The sequence below is a fragment of the Strigops habroptila genome, chromosome 6 (assembly GCF_004027225.2).
Source record: "Strigops habroptila isolate Jane chromosome 6, bStrHab1.2.pri, whole genome shotgun sequence".
Taxonomy (NCBI): Eukaryota; Metazoa; Chordata; class Aves; order Psittaciformes; family Psittacidae; genus Strigops; species Strigops habroptila.
In genome coordinates, this window is record NC_044282.2 from 11,412,306 (window position 1) to 11,433,292 (window position 20,987).

At 39.9% G+C, this 20,987-nt stretch overlaps 1 protein-coding gene and 1 long non-coding RNA gene across 2 annotated transcripts; one reads left to right on the forward strand and one right to left on the reverse strand.

The window, feature by feature from the left end:
* Nucleotides 1–1,943: 1,943 nt before the first annotated feature.
* Nucleotides 1,944–11,877, reverse strand: LOC115609614 (nephrocan-like). Its single transcript, XM_030490064.1, has 3 exons — nt 11,689–11,877; nt 5,801–6,702; nt 1,944–2,613 (listed from the first exon to the last, which is right to left on the reverse strand). The coding sequence occupies exons 1-3, from the start codon at nt 11,875–11,877 to the stop codon at nt 2,166–2,168; spliced, it is 1,539 nt and encodes a 512-aa protein (XP_030345924.1). The 3' UTR covers nt 1,944–2,165.
* LOC115609616 lies at nt 2,384–14,310 on the forward strand. The gene is made up of 2 exons (XR_003991923.1): nt 2,384–2,461; nt 14,228–14,310. It is a non-coding gene; the product is annotated as an uncharacterized LOC115609616 (long non-coding RNA).
* Nucleotides 14,311–20,987: the final 6,677 nt, after the last annotated feature.

Here is a 20,987-nt window from a genome sequence, read left to right on the forward strand (position 1 = left end):
GCCGTGGCTGGTGGCGGGAAGCGCGGGGTGGCGGCGGCGGGGCCGGGAGGGGCATTGTGGTGGGGCCCGCCCGCTCGGCTTCGGGGCGGGCGGCGGCGCTGCCCAGCCTTTCCGTGTCTCAGCTTAAAACGGGGCCTTGCCTGTGCGCAGCCCTGTGCCCTGGTCCTCTGGGCGGCCGTAGCACCTCGTCTGCGCTGGCGTTCGGGTTGGGGGCAGATAGAGGCAGCCGTGCCGCATGGGTGTCAGTGTCAAACAGCATGTTTCACCCTCAGGGCACCCTGCGAGTACTCGCTGGGTGGTTCTGCAGTGCGGGCATGGGACACGGGGGCAGCGTGGCGCCCAGAATCCTACTGAGTGTGCCCCTGTGGTGGCCGAGGCCTTGGGGATGCACGCCGTGTTGTGCCAGCTCCCACAAAACCTGCACTGCCCAGGTTTTGGCTCCTTTCTGCTACCTTGGCTTGTAGTGGCCCACAGATCTGAAGATAGAAATCCCACTGCAGGCAGAAGATAGAGCGAGATCTAGTGAGCCAGCCCTGTGCTGCCAGACAGATGGGTGGGCTGCTATGACACGGGGAGGTATTTAAAGTGCTCTGCTAAAAGAATCCGCCAGTATAAAATTGAATGAAAAATTCTGCATCACAGAAATATTTTTTCTGGCTCAGAAAATAACTACTTCCCAGACTTGTAATACAGACCAACACAGCCAGCGAAAGCAACACAGTCAAACCACGAGGAAGGCTTATACTCTTTCATAAATACCTAAATCTTCAGCTACCAAAAATCTGGGTGGCTGATGGTATGTTAAAATGTGAAGGAAAATGAAATCATGTGTTTCTATTCCAGCTGTTTATGTGTTGGGTGCCTAAGAAACCCAGGCGTCAATTGCATTTGCATAGACAGCATAACCAAATAGCTGCACTGACACCTGACAAAACAGCATCTGTGAATGTGAGCGTTACTCAGTTACTGAGTGCCAGCAGAAGATAAGGAATAATAGAGACTGTTTGCTTTGAAAAGTGATTTGCTGGTGTGATTACTCCTTGGTTATCAGCTGAGATTATGGACTGCCAGGAAACCCCTTAGGTTGCTGTTTGTAAATCACTGGGTTTAGTGGTCTCAGTAAGCCAGTTCTGTTTAGTTTTCAAGCACTTTGGGAACTGCTCAATAAAATTTGTACATCCATCAGGGTTGATGCATGTACCATTAAGTCCTTTATTTTGCAGAAGCCTGGAAGGTCACTGCCACTGAAGGGGGGCGCTTGCAGTGTGTACTTCCATGAGAAGTCCACCTAACCCAAAAGTGTACGCACACAGCATCTTGAGCTGTATTGTAGTCAGTCAGCTATTCAGCTACCAAAATAAACTCTTCCAAACACTTTGTTTCGCTTGATCTTATCCTAATATTTGCCAGAGGTAAAGAACCTGAGAATTCAGATCCTGAGCATCTCCCTTCTTCTATTTGCAACAGTAGAATTGTGCCAAGTTGGCCCCAGTGTTTTCATTCCTCACTATTAATTAACTTTGGAACTATCATTAAATCTCATTAACCAGGACACTGATTCTTCTGCCTGTTGCATTTGCTGTGATGAATGTGAGTCTTCTGTGTTTCGCCTGGAGCTCTGCTAAATTAGTCTGTCATTTGAAGTCGTCTAAAATAAATAAAAGAGGCAAATACTTCAGGAAAACAGAAATTAATTTCTTAAATTAATCTTTGAACAGTCCTGAGAAATTCGACACATAGGTGTAACTCTCCTTCTTCGACTGCAGACCTGTGAGTTTAAATGTGTTGAATGCCAGACTCCTAGTAACAGTATCTTGTGGTTTTGCAGGATTTTATTTATGGGGGGTTTATGCAACTATAAGAATGTACTACTACAAAAAGGTCCATACAGCGTTACATACTGCTTTTCTAAGAGTTAGTAATTGTATTCTTACTTGCCTCAAACTACATAGTACTAATGGGATAGAAAAACAATTTGGATTTTTTACGATTTTTGGTTTACAATAGCATCCTTATTAAGCCCTTCTGTCGCTAGCTATTACCTCTTATAGTACAAATGAAAGAGGAAAAGTTAGTGGCAGGTCAGCAGACGGTTGTCAGTAAAGATGCTGGTGGTAGTTGGCAGCTCTAGACAAGATGAGGTTGTCTAATTCACAGCCATGGGGTTAGTCTAATTCATAATCATAGTAATCATCATCTGTGTTCACTCCAATGCTGGAGGCCTCACTGGGTTTCATTTTCTTTCTGTCCTCTTTGCCTCGTTCTGTGGAAGACAGATTATCTTCACACTGCTGCAGAATCTTCTTGGAAGACATCCAGCTCTCTCCTCGGCTTTCTGCTGGCGCCACGCACTGCCCTCCTCTGACATCCGTCCCTTTGGCCACCAGTGCTCTTCTGGTTCTGAGAAGGTCACAGGTGCAGTTCCAAGGGTTTCCGTCTAAATACAGATGACGAAGACGGGGTAAATACTCTAAGACTTTGCGATCCAAGGCGGATATCTTGTTATTCCGTAAATTTAAAACCTGAAGCTGTTTCAAGTCCTTCAGCTCTTGTTCTCCAACATCCTCTATGTCATTTCCCTTTAGATCCAATCTAGCAAGGGTGTCTGGAAGTCTGAATGAAAACAAAGCAATGCAAAGGTGTTACGTTCATCATACTGATTCTGTTTGTGTAAGTAAGTGGCGTTTGGTGGTGAGTATTTGCCCAGGCACAGCTGACATATTAATATAAAACCATCATTAACAAAAAATGCAATTATGTTGTCCTGAAGTGTTCACTTTTTTTTTTTTTTAAGTTACAGGAATACTGTCTATGCACACTGGAACTGTTTTCCCAAATACCTCCAGTTCAGTATTTGTTCAACTTAAATGAAGTTGAACAGTGCACTGCACTGTGAAGAAAGTGACGTGTTCAATTGTCAAGCATAAAAATGCATTTTGTATTTTTGATGCCATGAGTATGCCAATGACCAGATCATAGCACCATGAAAGATCAAAAGTTTAGAGAAACGTGGCAACACTGATCCTTCAAGTACTTCTATGCATAGTTTGTTTAAAAAGTTTTTTTAGTTCACGAGCTAGAATTTTTCCTCCATTTTGTTCTCCTGCTCCCATCAGAATCAGACTTACCACAGAGGCAGCCCATCTGATGATATTCTGCTTAAGAAATCAACACCAGGGAAAATAGAAGTGGTTTTTGATTTAAAAGGAAACAAAAAAAAAGCTGCTAACCTCTGGATATGATATTAAACTGGTCAGTACAATTCTTATTTTCATACACCTTACAGATTTGTATGATAAGACTGTTTTATTTAAAAAGGTTTGCTCACTTACAATCTTCTAATTTCCTCCTGCTGTAGTTGGTAACAAGCTCTTAACAGAGAAGCCAGTTAATTGGCATGGAATATCTTTAACAAAATGGATTCGAAAGTACCTTAAAAATAATTTTACTATAGTAGTATGCAAGGTGATGAAATCAAGACTCACAGTTAGAGATTTTAAGGAAGCTTATTCAGTGAAACTCCCAGGGAAATTATAGATAATACTACCATACTACTATTTAGAATAGAACAGCAGATACTACAACTGGTAAAGGTCGATGTGACAGCTTATATCAATGTAACGATATAAGATACCTTTGAAAATTACTAAGAGGTTACATTGTGACCCTCACTGGCTGTTTTTTGTGAAGCCAAGTTTGACTTCTTAGGCTGGAAGGTGGTTGCCATATCTGTGTAAATCTCACAACTCGAGTGGGGCTATTTCGAGAGTAGGGCAGTTCTGTATTGTGCTGTATTTCCTGGGGGAAATGAGAATTTCATGTGTTGGTACTCCACAAAAGTCAATCTTACCAAATGCTTGTGACTACATTAAATGTTTTGAAACCTAACCACAGGCGATGATTATAGTTGCCCAAAGTGATATTGTAATGTCAGAAGGGTACGCTGGGGTAAAACCCTAGTGCCACTGATGTCAAAGGCAGTATCACCTGGGATGTTCATCCAGACTGATTACAGTCTAAAGCCTGACCAGCAAATGCTTAAACCTGTGAAGGGTCTTATATACTAGTGCTAGACTTTGACTTCATGGCTATATTCTTTGACTTCAGGCTGCGTTGATCTTGAGAAAATAATGGCACTGGAGTGCATGATGCGTGATCCTGCTGCTGGCAGAGAAGCCGTGCTCCCTTCGGAGCTGACTGTGACATCCATACTGTGCTGCTGCCCCTCCAGGGAGTGCCATCAGACTCCTGCTTGCATTCTCACCACTCCCTGCAAGATTTTATGGAGTATAGGCTCTTCTCTACAAGTCCTGAAAATACTTGGACTTGCAGATTATTTTCTTCTCAGAAAAACAAAACAAAACAAAAAAACAACAAAAGGAAGCTTTCTTTCTCCTCATTCCTGCTGAATAACTGCTAGGACCCATTAACTGTAGCACATTAACTATATTTTTTAACCTTTGACACTGGTGACTGAGTTCTCAGGTAACTGTTAGAAGCAATACTTTTATTTCTGTATATCCATCCATACCTGGTGATCATCAGACAAATTAAGTCCGTAAATATCATGTCTTGTCATTTTTTCCCCTTTTTTATGTTTACAGCCTCCCCTTCAAATCTGCATTCATTGTTGAGTTGAAAATAAGAAGTCCCCACTATTTCCTTAAAAGCTGTACTGTTTAAAGGCTAATAGATAACTCCTTCCTGTTAATTCTCTTGACTGCAAAGGTTGTAAAATAAGATGGATTAGACAATACTAAGTAACGAGAAAGCATTAAACATTCCTGTCAAGCTAGACTGAAATCAAATATTTATGCACCACTAAATCACTTTCTGATTATAAAGCTGCTGCCAAGTAGATTCAAATGCTAAAGGACCTGATGCTAAACGAATTGAAATTTTACTGCATTATTTATCTGGGCTAGTTAAACCTGTCCACAAGCCATAAAAAATAAAATTTAATAGTGCAGTTGTGTTAAAGGAGTTGATGTTAATGGAATTACTTTGCTATTTTTATGCCATCTTATTGCACAGTTTTTGAAATAATAAAATTGCCACTTTATATCCTATCAGCCTCCATTTGGCTTAGTATGTCATCTCTGATAATGGCCAGGACCAACACTCATATGGATGTGCTAGAACCTGTAAGCAGGGCATTAATGAACACAGCATGCCCAAGGGATGTTTCTTCTGTGCTCCTTTGACTAGAATTTTACTTATAGCCTGCGGCTGGAGAGCTTATATGCATTCCAAATACTTTGTAATGTGTGAATTTAATGAAGTTGCGAATGCTAATATCCACTGAAAAAGCACATTCTTTTTGACCAGACTCTCCTCCTGAAATCTTAATATTTTAACAATAATAAACTCAGTGTGGGTTGCTAGAAACACCAGCTTTAAAATTGCTGCCTTTCCTTTTTATTGAATGCTCTATTAATTTCATGTTATGCGGGAAGATAAATCTAACCAGCAGTAAAACTTCTCTGTAATAATTCTCTTATAGTCTCCTAGCAGGTTCCTCTTATTCGTGTGCTAATTAAACAAAGTGGTCTCACTGGCGGGGAGGGTTGTGAGATGAGTAGATTCACTGGGGACTACAGAGGTAATGAAAACAGTTCTACTTCTGTGCTGAAACTGCTAACAAGACTGCTAATTAGTGCCAGTTATGGCAATGGGTTTATGGTATGGGTAGACTTGTACCGTGACTGGGTCTGAATACAAATTTTTTTCCCAGTTGGCTGTCATAATGTAAGGGAAGAGAGATGACACCTGGGAACCAGCTCTCCTCAGATTCACTTGCCTCAGAGGAATAGAAATGAGGAGATTCTGTTCCAGCGCCAGATTCGAAAGCTGTGCACACTGCTGAAGAGCTCCTGCCTCAAACATGCTAACAGCGTTGTTGTCAAGAAACAAGTGCTTGAGGTCTTGTAGTCCTTGGAATTCCTGTGCTGTCACCCTTTGAATCAGGTTACTGCTGCAGTCGAGTTTCTGTAGTCTGCCAGGCAGCCTGACTGGCATAGTGTGGAGCTGGTTCTTAGAGAGCTCCAGTGTTGTTAAGTTGGGAAGAAGCTGGACACCATCTATTGATGTTAGCTGATTTTCTGACAGGAAGAACTCATACAGGTTTTCTAGGTGTTTCATGTCTCGAAGTCTTATTGTTTTAAGTTGATTTTTCTCTAATTTTAGTGACAACAGGGATTTAGGTAGGTCAAGAGGCACTTTCGTCAGAAAGTTGCCACTTAAACTGAGAAACTGTAGATTCTGGAAAGATGCAAAGAAGTTGGTTGGGAATGAGTTCAGTTTATTATCAGACATGCTCAGATACTTCAGCCTAGGGAGCTTAAGTGGTGCAGAGACAGATTCCATGTTGTTGCCATCCAGAATCAGACTTTGTAAATTGAAAAGGGAAGAAAATGGGCTTGAAGGCAGGGTCGCAATCAAGTTGTTTTGAATATCGAGCACTCTTAGTTTCAGCAAACCTTCAAAATCAGATGCATGCAGAGTGTTGATGGAGTTATCAGCGAGTTTTAAAATTTCAAGGCCAGGTGGAAGGAAGGTGGGTATGTGTTTTAGCTGATTTTTGTAGAGTTCCAGGGACTTCAAGGTGCTCAGAGCTTTGAAAGTGTTGTTTTCTATTGATTCTGTGCCACTGCATGATAGGACCAGCTCTTCAAGGGCTGACATTCTCCTGAAGTCAGTAATCTTAAAGAGAAATAAAAAAATCATGTGATAGTACACCATCTATTTATGGATCTCCTCACTGGGTACTTCTGGATGCTTTGACAATTGCTAGTATATATTGAGAAACTATATATTTAGAATGAGAAACTAAGGGAAATGGTAGTGATAGAGATCTTACTGTAGGTACCTGCAGTTTGCCAGTATTTACTTACATTTCTAGAATTTTGTTAAGTTCATATTGTATCTGGTTTTGAACAAACACAATGTCTGAATATGGAACATTCCTTTTACTTCTTCCTGGTGGATAGTCTCTATAAAATGGAGATCTAATATCACCATTAAATGGAGATCTAATATCACAATCTTTGCAGAAAATAGATGGTTGTTAATGTTCACTGTGCGCAACAGAGCTTGCTGGAGCAGTTTTGAGTTCATCATACAGCCATTTCCATATATCAGCAGTACTGTCATCGCAGCGTGTATTCCCCAGAGGAAGTACACATGGATATCATCACCTCTCCCTACTATAAAGTTTTTGCAGGAAACTAAAATCTGACGTTTGTATTTCTTCTCTCCCCCCACCATCTCTCCTTTTCTTTAAAGTAAAAACCTTGCATATTATTAAGATGACCAAACCAAAAGTGTCAGATCAGCTTGGTCTGAAAATCACCTCAGTGGAACAGATTGCTTTTACGCAAGCTTAGATTTTTGTTAGTTGGCAATAAACAGATGCTTTGCAGTGCGAAATGGAATTTAGATGTTGACTGTAACTATAATATACAGAGGCATACTAATTACTTCATTATTTTTCTGCTCTGTTGGAACCTGCTTGTTACCAAAGCTTGCCATCATGTGTCTCAAGTTAAGAAGCAAACTTAAGTGAATCTAGCAGTTTCCTCCAAGCCAAGAGGAAGCATGCAACGAGGGTGAATCCGGGAGTTCTCCAAGCACACCAGCTGCTTAAACAGTAGTTTTCTAAAACTATCCAGAGATGCTGCCCATTGGCCTAGGTGCTTGATTTTTTAAAAATCATTTATATGGGAATCACAGAAAGCTCAGAGCAAGATAAGTGGGTGTTCTGCATGGGAGAGGTGGGAAGGAGTGTCTTCATCCATTTTCCCTTCCCATGTCCAATAAACATCTCACTACAGGCCTCAGGAGTACCACATCAGTAAGAGATATTAAACTAACACTATAGTCTCTATCCTATTTCCCCCAGAGACAGGTAGCTACCACCACATTTTACTCTCATTGAGAGAAGCTATAAAGCATGCTCTACAGCATAACCCCTTCGCCCAGTCAGGAATGTACATGGAAGGCAGTACAATTCCTTTTGCAGTGCAGGTACTGGGTAGTAATTTTGTTCTATGAGCCTGATTAATACCTTTGGCTGTTAAACTTGTGTATGTGAAATCAGTTTATAAAGGTGACTGTTAAAACCTTACTTCCAGCTTCATTTATTGAACTCTTGGATGTTTTGGGGTTGTATCTCTTTACATGAGCTACAAACTCTGCATTTTAACTTCTGTTAAAATCAGCGCCCACACAGCTGTGAAAGAAGAGTCAGATTTCATTTTGCTTTGGTATCCTTAGTCGTCACTACTTTCTGATTATATGTATGCTGTCTTGTCATTTCTGAGCATTGCAAGATTTGATGCAGCTAGCGAGAAAGTATATGGAACCTCTATTGGTGCAGGTTTCTTCATCAATTACATTTAAGTTCAATGAGGGAATATACCTCCATAAAAAAACCAAACAAAGTAAAACAAAACAAAGCAAAAACCCACCTTACATTCTCAACATTAAGTAATCAATCAAGTTGTCCATTTTCTATTTTTTTCTATAAATGCAGTTTTGTAACGTATATATTTCTGTATAGCAATTACAGAATTGCATGTCCGGTTTTGGTCATGATTAGGAGGCTAATCTTGCAAAGCTTTATCATGAGAAGTCCCATAGGAATGAACTGCATTGCTCACAAGCAGAAAAACATAGTCATATTTGAGAAAACAAACAGTCTTAAGGAAATTGAAACAAATGTGAACCATCATAAGTTCAACATGTTTTCTGTTAAAAGTTCAAAAGCAGTATTTCCTGCTTTTCCTCAGTTGGTTGCTGTATGTCTCTAAAAAGCTTAATTTTCATCTTATGAAGTGACAAACAAAGAGCTACATAAGAGTCAATTTACAGGCATTCATTCTTTAATGATGTTAGACTTCTTAATGTGGATTATTATAATCTCCGTTTTCCACCTATTTGGTATGCATTGCTAGGCTTTGCAGTTTTGATACTTGAACATTTGTCCATGCTGGTGGTTACAAACCACCCAGTCTTTCTAATATAAATCAAGACATATTTGAAAGCCTACCAGCTCTCTTTTTGCCACGAAGTGATATTTTATGCTCTAACTGGACTGTTTGTAAAGTGACACTGATACAGTTTTACATTCTAAAAAGTAGATCTAATGAAAATGGATCTAAGATACTGTTATTTTAATAGAAACATTTTAATAATTTTGTCACTTTTTAATGACTTGTTTTTGTGAACTGGGATTTGTTATAAGCAGTTTCTTAAACCAGTTCCCTATTGTGGAGGCCAGATAAACAATTTCCTTTTATCACATAAACACCCACATATTAAAATAGTTAGAAATAAACTAAATCTTAAAGTGAGAGTAAACATGTTATAGTTGGTCTTCAAATTAAAGAGGAGGCAGACATTATTGAAAAAAGATGCTAAAAATAATAAAAAAGATTTGTTACTATGAAGTCTGTTTATAACAAACTCCAGTTTGTAAAAATACCAAAAGCAAAAATTTCAGCCAGGTGTTTTCAGTGATGATCAACCCTGTCAGAACAAATACAAAGTTGATCTGGGTAAAAAAGGTCCGCTTTTTGTTTTCTTGTTTTTCTTCGAAACATACAGTATTCAGCATGCAAGCACATCTTCTTTTCTTTTTCATTTCTTCACAATTTTAATAATAACCAATGCAAAGTAATGCCTGAAAGTAGCTGGTACTCAGTTTAAAACAATATTTGTTTGTTCTTCTGAGGCAGTTAATTGCCAAACCATAGTATATGTGAATGCTTACATACAACAGTGTCTTGGAGGTCAGCTGTGGCAAGTCAGGCTTCCATCCAACTTCTTTTTGAAAATATGTTATTTTCTCTAAGATTAGGAATTTAAAAAACAGACAAACAAAACCCCCACAACAACAACAACCCCCCCGATGGAGCTCTTCTAGTGCTTCCAGACATGCGCTTTGCAAGCAAAAATCAAACCCTGTTTCTGCAAGTACTATGATATCTGCCAGTGGAATTGCTTAGCTGTGTAAAATTAAGCATATGCATTTATGATGTCAAGACCTCAGAAGTGTAATTTGTTGCATGGAAAGAAAAGTGAAAAATATATTCAGAGACCCAGCCTCATCTTAAGAAAACAATCTGCATAACTACGGGCAGATAGCATGAACGGACTTATTTCTTTCCAATGCAAAGTCAGTAGTATAAGTAAGGTATACTGATTGCTCAGTTGGATTAATGTATAAAGTGAAAAACCCTTAGATGGTTTCATGCATCATTTGTTCTGAACAGTCATAAAAACATTTATTCCACTGCTCTGTTCACTTCTGCCCAACATTTAAATGCTTTATAACATCTGCGTTTTGCTCCAGTCAGAACCTAAGGCCACTTGACTAGTAACTGAGGAGTAGCAGACAGGTATGGGCAACTAGCCTAAGAAAGGAAAAATGGCTCATCTGTCTTATCTTGGAAAGAAAATAATAATGATTTTTTTTGCACAGAAAATGTATTTCCTAATAAAAAATTCATTTGACATCTTTTGTTTAACTAGAGCACATCAATATAACTAAATCACACCAATGAACTTCGACTCTTGTAGGTATGGGAGCTAAACCAAGAAAACCAGAGATAGTAGTAGCAGCTAAAAAAAGAGTAAACTCTTTTCAGAGTTAAATTGTAAAATTACTGAGTGCTTTTCAGTGGACAACAGGTATCCCAGATGCTGCTCAAAGCTGCTTTCTAGCTTATTTCATTCAATCCTGAGAGCAAAATCAAAGTTGCATTTCAGAGCAGTTAATGTTATATTCTTTGTAAGAGGACAAGCATATTTGAGAGAAAATGTATATCTCTTGAATCAAACATTTATTATTATTTGCAGTAAACTGATACACAGCAAGCACATATAATACAGGTGGTTGTATTTCTCTTTTGTCTATCAGTGGAAGTTGAATCTATTAAATGAAAATATTTCAGAGTAGGAAACAGAAAAGCCGTTCCAGAGCACAGTGCAAAATCAGTATAAACTGATTGTGCCTTTAATAATGGGATGCAGTTATGCCTCAAGAAACCAAGCATAAACATTTTTAGCAACACAAATAGCTGGCAGCTTCAGTTATAACCTGCTATTGTTTATATGGGTTATTAGATAGGCCCAGCATTACTTTTAGAAACATCTCACATTCTGCCTTAGACTCTAACTTCCTCTGCCATTTCTAATAGCAGTTGTACCTGACACTTGCAACTGCAGAGGGGGAAAAGAACTTCAATTTCATTTATTAGGGAAATTATTCTAGTACATAAAATCATTCCAATTACTGTGAAAAAGTATTATATTGTATCAAAAGTTGCAAAAGCTTTTAACAAGTTAAACAATTACTCTGGAACTCAGTGGTTATTTGACCATATAAAAACAAGTCAACATTTGGCTCCTACTTGTAAATTACTATTTTTTGAGTTGTATACAAAATATCATTGTGGCAGTGTGAAGTGGTGCTCGGAGACTGCAGGATAATGAAAACCCTGTAGGAATATATTTACATATCCTTAAAAAAGTAAGTAAAAATAAAACCATATCTGGCAGCATTTCATGATTTTTTAGAACGTGGAATAAGATTCTCTCTTCACTTGAAAGCCACCACCATCTGGGAAGCACAGCTTTCGGTTACAGTGCACTACCGAAAGTATTTTTGCTGGATTTTTTTCCTACCTGGAGTTGTTTAATTTTGCTGTGACTGATGTAGAGTCTCCTGGTGCTAAAAGGAATCTCTCTGGGGATCTCCGTAGTTCTGTAGCATTGCACTGACTGGGCAGGGTCACAACTGCATCTTCTTGGGCAAGTGGTGCTTAGACCACTGTGAAAAGAAAAGACAATGACTAAAAGGTAAGATAAATACATCTTCCAAAACAGGAGCTCTGAAATTGTCTCGGCAACATACAGCTTGAATTAAGCACCAAAGTCCTTTTATACCATGAAATCTGATAAAAGGATATTATGACTGTGTGTTTTATCCCAGTGAAAAAACAGCAAAAACAATACCGTAATTTGCCTGGGTTAAAATGTTGGCAGGCATTACAAAGAGTGAGAAACTTAAACAGTGATAAGGTGCCTTTACATTTGTAGGTATGCGAAATTAGTGTTATTTATTACCTGACATCTAATCTGCAAACATCTATATTATCTCCAGTTTCCTAGTTTTGTTAAATGTGACACCACAGAATTAGTGGAGAAAAGATAAAGAACTGTTTTATAGTGGGGCTGTAAAAGCTTTGTATATCTTCTGTGACCCAGTATTAGAAACAGTAAAAACACAACTAAAGCCACCACTGAAGCTTTTTCACTCTACCTTTTGCATTATTCAGCCCCCCCCAAAAAACCCCAAACTCAGGCAGCTGTTATTTTAAAGCTAAAGCATTCTACTCACTTTCTGAATATCAACAGCTGAGTGCTGCTGGTTAGTACACACTTTTGAAAGACTAGACAAAAATCTAGTTACCCGTTTTTGTGTAATTCCCATAAATCAAAGTTTAATTATTCTTGTATTTGAAAATTACAGATGTGAAATGCTTGAAAGCATTTAGTATAAACCAAGTGGTAGATGATCAATAAGGCCTATTTACCCCGTGACAGATGGAAAACACTACGGTTCCCCTCAGAGTTTTGTCTCTACTTGTTAGTGCTTCTCTCATGTATCTACTAGCTGTGCCATCTAGAGATATAAAGTTTTGAAGGGCTTACAGTTTGGCTTGTGATTATTTTAGGAACTTTCTATGCATAGCTTTTTCCTTTGTGCCCAGCAATTTACAACCTACAAAGCAGTACATTTCGGAAATCTTTGTATCTTACCATACTGATCTGCTTTGCACTGTTGCCTGCTTCCTTCCATCCTCTCCATTGTATCTTCAGTAGTAGCTAATCCTGCTCCTTGAATGCAGAACTAAGCCAGTGATTTTTCCAAGCAGAAGATAATGTCGAGTTGATTTGACAAATAGATAACTGAACTGGGGACAGTCCTTGAGAGGAATGCCTATTGGATGCAGCTGGGTTTACACTGGACAATTGCCATATTCCCTCATGGAGATCCTTCTGTCTCCTTAATCCCCTGCACTGTGAGTACAGAACTGCAACCCAGCATCTGCTAAACCAAATGGCAAGAGCAAAAACCTTTTCCTAAAGCAGCCTGTCAAACTGGCATGCTTAAGAAGTTATGCAGAAAAATCCTACCAGACCTATGCCATAGTGATCAAATGAGCAAAAATGGGTGGGTGAGCAGGATTAGCAATGGTGCGTTCAAACAAGTATTTTAGCGTATCTTGATCTAGGGTTTGGTAACCGGTTTGTGGGTTTGGTTCCTCCCCCCCCCCCCTTTTTTTCTTAGGGGGTTGGAAGGGACCTTAAGGATCACCTGGTTCCAACTCCCCTGCCATGGGCAGGGACACCTTCCACTAGACCAGGTTGCTCAAAGCCCCTGGTCCAACCTGGCCTTGAACACTGCCAGGGATAGGGACACCCACAGCTTCTCTGGGCAACCTGTTCCAGTGCCTCACCACCCTCACAGGGAAGATTTTTTTCCTAATATTTAATCTAAATCTTCCCTCTTTCAGTTTAAAACCATTCCCCCTTGTCCTGTCACTACATGCCCTTGTAAAAAGTCCCTCTCCAGATGTCTTGTACATGCCTTTTAGGTATTAGAAGGCTGCTATAAGGTCTCCCCTGAGCCTGCTCTTCTCCAGCCTGGAGCAGGCTTTGATCTGATCTCCCAGGTCCTACTGAGTTGAAATGCTGAAGTAACTAACACAATAATGCTCAGGATCTCATGTAGGAATTTGTGTTCCTCAAAAATGTCACCAAAAAGCATTTGACTTTTTACTCAAGTAGGGTCAAAAGAAATGCATATCAAACCCAACGGTTTGCAGTTTAGAGCTCTAGGGTACTGCAAAGTCAGTCTGAGAATCCCTTCAAGTAAGACCCATATACTGCGTCCTTCCCTGTTTTGTAAATTTAAGTCACACAGCTGATGTTAGAATTCACAGCTGTAGTTACAAGGTAACGCCACAGTACGGTGCTATATTCTTAGCGCTCAGCATTTTTGAGTAATATCTGTATCCTTGGTCTTTTCAAACGAAGGAAAGGAAACTTTATTGGTTTAATTGTTCATTTATGTGATATAAACAACAATGATTTCATCAAGAATTATATGACTATCCATTAATTTCTGATATATGTCTGGGTTTTATGTTGATTCTAGGAGACCTTATGGCAACAGAACTGACAAAGAGTCACAGAACTTTATGAGCACAAGCGTAGCGGGAAGATGTGAGCTATGCTGAAGGAAAAAAAGGGTGAATAAACATTCCAGGGTCTCCTTGTAGAAGCAGCACTGCTGGCCCATGAGCTGCACAGCTTCACAGGGGGATGTTAAGAAAGTCAATCACTGGTGGCCATTTCCTGCCAGCAGGTTTTATGCAAACTCTCCACACCTTTCAATGGGGATTCCTGTGTGGGCCTAATGGAATGATACTCCCCTCCAACACTTGTCAGAAAGAATGAATGATAGCACCAGTAACCTGCCTGCACGAGATGTCTGAGGCACATTCTACATGGTGTGTGCTTTAACCAAAGGTAAACAGATCAGAACCTGCTAAACCCAAAGTCAGTGTTGGACTTTTTTGTGGTGTTGGCATTTAATATGGACATTGGTTATAGAGTATCATGGCAATGTAGTAAAATATCTTGGACAGATTTGGATGAAACATAAGCTTGAGTTGATGGAAGTTAGAAAATCTTTCAGGAGTGCTGCTTTCATTTCAGATCTGAAGAAAGGCTCATAAAGGACTGTAAAGTTTGGGTTGTTTGTTTTGGGGGGTTTTCTGTTTTGGTTTCAGTTTTTTTTTTCCCCAGATGTATCAGTATCATTTTGTACAAGCCTTGCCTCATGCAAGATTTCAGCATCTCCAGTACTGGTGTTTGGGCCTTTTGTTTCTTCACCAAAGTCAAGTTTGACAAAAGCAAACGTGTATCAAGACATAATTTTTTAACCTAAGACTACATTATAAAATCATATAAATGCAAGATTTAAAATGGAAGAATTAATCTGCAAAACTCTAGTTACGGAGCGTTTAGAAACATCTGAGTTAAGACAGCCCATATAACCCAAAGGTGGATCCTTTGTAGTGCACATGATGGCAACGGACTACACAAAGGATGATGCAGTCTTATCATGAAAGACATGGAGAAGCTGAGCTCTTGCAGTCGGCGTGTCCCTTGTCTATGGAAAGGAGAAATTGAAGGAAAACACCAGCTCAGGGCCTGCAGAAGGCATGGGTAGGAGCTTGGTCCCTGAGGGATGTCACAAGCACAAGCAGTTTGGCAACTAGGAGCTGCTAAGTGATGGCGTATGCTCTGAAGAGTCCTTGGCATATTTAGCTGCCATATGCTATCAAGTGCCTGCCACTGAGTATGTGTGAATTTAATATTTTATTTTCCCCCCCCCCCCCGGAGGTTTTAAATTTGGATTTGGACCAGTTTTTCATAGGGATGACAAATGGCACTTGTCTGCTGCAAAAGTTACGTCCAATCAAGCACTTCTCTCCAGAGTGGATCAGGCTGCTAAGAGAAACAATCATAACATTGTTTTTAAAAACATGATGCTTCCCTTAGTCATCTGTTAAATAATCTGGACTGCTTTACAGAAACGTTCCTTAAAGAGCCTCAGAGGGTGACACTGAATCAAGAATGTCAACCTAAATGCATTCTAGGAAATGACACCTAATTGGTATAAAGATGATAAATTTATCAAAAGTTATTTTGCGTTTTATTCCTACAAAATAAAACTGCAAGTAGAGTTTCACAAAAACAGTTGAAGGACTCTCTGAAAATGATGTCGTAATCTTCTTCTTAAGCCAAGAATTTTGTGGAAATATTTTTTACCCACTTTCATAGTATGTGGAAAATGTGCTTTCTAACTCCAGGCAAGGTCATTTTCATACACGGGAAACAGCTGCTGGGTAACTTGGAGCAGATTTTTTTTCCACACAATAAGATAGGTTTCCTTTTCTTCCTCCATGCCGGCTCATAGATAGCCCCTTAGGAATTTCTCACATTTTGCCTGTCTGTAGCACATTTGCATTCCAAAGGACTAGCAGAGTGAAACCTGTTGAAAGGAGTGAAACTTTGTTAAACAAAAAATCACATATCAAGGAGTTTTAGGCATGGCCAGTGTTACAATAGCGCTGAGGGATGCTAACCAAGACCAGATGCATCTGGGGCAGGCACCCCACAAACAACAAATAAGCAGCACCCACACAGAGGTCAGTTTAAATAATTTCATACACATATGTCACTAATGCTGCTGTAATTGGCTTTCTGTAATTGGCTTTAGCAAAAGTACTGTTGCTAAAGGCCTACACTTGATGGAGAACTGTTCTTCATCAAGAACTGAGCCACAGAGAGCACTGCCCATGAAACCACAGATCATGGTATGGTATAATGACAGTTTTCTAGTAATGATATTCCCTGTTAGTCCCAAAGGAATGAAGAGGGAGAAATAAAGAGAGCAGATATGATGGCCAAATCCATTCTCAACCTAGAATTTAAATACACAGGTCTATTGTATATGACCATTTATATAAGATCTGTAATTAACCTATGTGAGACTGTGCCTTGTGCAGTACCACCTAAAAGTGGCAGGGTTGGATCATCCAACCAATACTGGAACCAAGACAATTTCTGTTTCTGAACCACACAAAAGTGGTTCAGGTTAGTAGTTAACAACCATGACCTGTAAGGTCTTTTCAGAGTCCTGTATGAAGCAAGCTAGTTCTGGCCCTTCTATTTCCTGTGTCTTTAGCCTTTAAGCCTTTAAGAACAGCTTAAACTGTAAAAATTGTCTACTGTTCAAACTGTGAGGCACAGTTTCGACAAGATGAGGAATCTGAAACAGCAGTTCTCTAAACTCTAACACTCTATGCACAAAAAGAGGTTTACATTCTTTCAAACTATAAAAGCTGAACATTTTTGTCAAGTTTTATTCATTTAAAAAACAAAAAAACCCAAAAATTCAGAATGAAAAGAGCGAAGCATAAGTATACACACAGAAATAAGCATGGGAAGAAGATCACAATAAGCACTGTAAAAGAAAAGAAAAGCTAGTCCCAAGAAGTGACTTGTGGCTGTCATCTTGTGGAAAAAGAGACCAAGAAGGAGTGAATGTTCCCTCAAAATAGTAGTGAGTGAATTGTTGCACTCATGGACTCACTACATGGACTGTAAAATGCAGCCAACTATGGACTCTCTAGGCCTGCGAAGCAGGAATCACCTAAAATGTAGAAAGCTGAAAGTCTGGGGTTTGTTAGCAGAAATTTTCTGTGATGACACCTGAAAATGTATGTCCCTTTAAATATCAGTGTAGATAGATATCTTCCTCCGCTCTAAAGTGCTCCAGAAAGGCACATTCTAATAATCTAGTCTGACTCCTTCTTTAAAACATGAACATCTTGCTTTATCATCTCAATTTCCTCCCATGCTTTTATACTGTGAGATATTCTTTGCTTTTTCTCTGTTTCCCCTTTGGTATCCTCGCTTGTGACTGTACAACCACCCATGCCATCAAACCACTCAAGATGCTTCAGTGCTAAGCACACAGAAGATGGCCTTGACATGGGCATGCACTGCAGCCTCTCACGCACAGCTGGGCAGCTGCAACTACAAAAGTTTCTGGGTGAGCTGACCCTCATGTGCAAACACACGTGTTTATATTGTAAATTCTTTGTGCAGAAGCTAGGTATAAACAAAGGTTTGTAGCATATCTTACACAACACTTTCCCAGTCTTGGCATGGACACGAAGTACCAAATATATAGCAGTGGAGATGTTGATCAAAGTTGGGTTTTTTTCTTTATATTTGAGTATTACTTTGCTTTGTTTTGTATGAAAACATGTCCTCCTCATGCTTAAGTTCATTTACTCTTTAAGCACAAAGTAAGTTTTCAGGTAATTTATCAGGTACTCCAGTAATCAGTTAAAGTATATAGGTTTAAATTTGTGAAGTACTATTTGTATCAAATACACTTAACAGCAGTGTAACACAGACACCTCATATCCTCTATAACTTGTCTAAAATAATTGAAATTATGTGCATAAATTATACGTGAAGAAATTAGCTGGTGATTAGCTTCAGCTCTACCACTTAAGGTTAAATGTGCAGATCAGGAAAAGTTCAGTGAAGTCCTTTTGACATTAGAAGTATTCAGCGAATTTAAATTCTTCTTGATGTATAACTTGCTGCAAGTATTTGATTGTTAGAAATGCCTCTTGGGTGTAGAAAGGATTCTTACTGCTAGACCAGCTTTAAAAGTTCTTCCATTATTTTGTTGATATTAATCAGGGTAGAATATACTACAGTTTACTTTAAATCGATTTAATCTAATTGAAGGCCAAAACTACCAACCTTTCTTAAGTTCAATTGCATAATTACTGCATAGCTTGCCAGCAGAACAGAGCTACAGTTGTCTGGGGCCTTTCAGCAGGCATTTCAAGGGTAACTGGAATTGATCATAATCTTCTAAGGGACCTACAAGTATAGTTTTGAGATAATTAAATTATTCATGTCTCTAGCTTTATATCAGTGATACCCAATTTTAAATTCAACCCCTTTTTTACACAGTGTTTCTGGTGAGGAATATAAATAGTACCTAACAATAACTACATTTACTAAGATAGAGTGTCACAACTGCAAATTTTCTTAACTATAGATAGCTTTTCTTCTCAATTATCCGTAGTCCAGTATTAGACAGCTATTACACTGCAGGTAGGCTTCTACAAGAATTGTATTTGAGAAGCTAATCTTTGAGTGGAATAAACAGAGACAAATCCTTGCTAAACTTGTGAAATATAAGGACATACAAAACAAAGGCAGCACTGATAAGGGGTGAAAGAATTAAAATTAACGACTGCAAAGATCTGATACCACTGTAAATAAAGACAATTTAAGATAGAGCGGGAACAACCCCTAAGCTAAAGGAAAAGGACACTAAAAAAATGAGAATATGTGATTCTTTAAAAAGAAGCAGTCATAGGCAAATTACATTAAGTGCAAGGTTTTAAGGCCAGTATTTCCAACAGATACGTTACATAGTAAATTTGGGAAACTTCCTTCTCATGGTAAGCAGATACTGTCCGAATGCATGATAGAGATATAACAGTAGAAAAGTCTAATGTTTGACTAAGTGGTAGATTACTGTTCCATGTAAAAAAAAGAAAAAAGCAAAGAATGTAAAATAATTCTATAGGTACTTCTCCAGTGTGGTATCTACCAGAATCAAAGCCAAAGCTAACATGAAAACTGCTAGTCCTGAAACAATTAATTTTATTGTGTGGCTGAACTAATTTAAATGGTAATAATAGTTTAGCTTTTGATACAGCAAATGCTTTGATTTTCTGTCAGACTCTGTTGTTTAAGAAAAAGACTGTCAATATGGCTGTGGAGAATGAGCATTAGAATGAGGGTCAAGCAAATGCTCTTTTAAGCTAGGCTCACTCAGAAGCACTGGGGTGACTTTAGACACTTTTCTCAGCTATTATTCTGAATATACCAATTTACTGAGCCAGATTTTTTTTTTTTTTTTCTGCAGGTATATATAAAAATGTTTGTAGCTTTTGTTTCTATCGTGGATGGGCTTAACAGTAAGAGAATCCCCCTTAGGCGTGCCCAGTTTGTTACTACCTATCTTCAATTACAGTGCAGACAATTTGAACTGTAAAGGGCAAATGAGCAGGTTTGTAATAACAATCTCCAGGCTTCTTGTCAAGCCTCCGACAGCAGATCCCGGAGGAAATGTGTTATCTACTATTAGTGGTGGTTTGCTTTTATCCAGCTCTTCTGAAAGCACAGATTGATGGAAATACAGTTCTTTCCTCCTTTGACATAACTCTACACATTCCAGGTGAGCAGTTTAATCACTGAGCTGTAAAGTGGTATCTCTGTTTCTCTGTGTCCTAATCAATTATTTATGCAAAGTGGAGCGAGGAAAGGCGCTCACCGCAGGACGCCCTGCACCCGAAGGGCAGGGCGCGCAGGGGTGCTGCTGCGTTACCCTTTCCTTAGCATCCTCTCCCCCGCTGACTGGAGGGCCCTCTGCTTCCCCTCCGTCGTGCTGGGGGGTAGCTTGTGGGGCCACATTGTAGGCAGGGTTAGGGGCCTGATCTGGGTTTAAATGATCCTTTTTTTTTTGAGGTGGAATTACTACTTTGGTGCAATAAAGCCAAGCTGCACGACAGCTCTGTAAGACCTGCTAATAAAGCACCCACTGAAATCAACATCAGAATCAATCCCAGTATTTCAAAGGAGATGATTTGTAACCAAGGCAAACGCCTTGGAGAAGGCATCCATGGAGAGATAGCTTATTCCCTGAAATTGATTTCAGTTTCAGAACCATGATGGCCAAAGAAAGAAAATGCAAATATCTTTTATATAACTGCATTCAGCAGTGATTCTAGAGAGGTGCTGTGAGGTAAATTGCCGGGCCTGCTGTGTGGGCTCATTCCCGGGTGGGCACCCCACAGAGACCAGTAGTCAGCTTCCCAAGGACAGGGACATGCCCCAGCGCGAACACTTATGTCGAGAAATCATAAATGCAACATAAAAGTAACATTTCTTGTGGTGAAACTCATTGCTCAAGCGGCGCCAGGCACGACGGGGGGCTCTGAGCGGCTCTTTTGGGCAGGGCATGGCGGGAGGAGCCGTTACTCGCATTCGGGGGAGGAAGCGCGGGTTGAATGCCCCGTGCCTGCCCGCCTGCCGAGGCTGACCGGCGGCCTCGGTGGGGGCGCTCCCCGGCAACCGCGGCTCTCGGTTCGCGGCCGGGGCCGAGCGCCCCGGGGCGGGCGGGGCCTCTCCGCGCCCCTCACGGACCCGGCCCGCAGCGCCGTCTGGCGGCGCAGGCTGGCGAGCCGCGATCGGGGGCTCGGGGCTCGGCCATTGCTGCCTGCCGCCGCTTGGAGTTGTGGCAG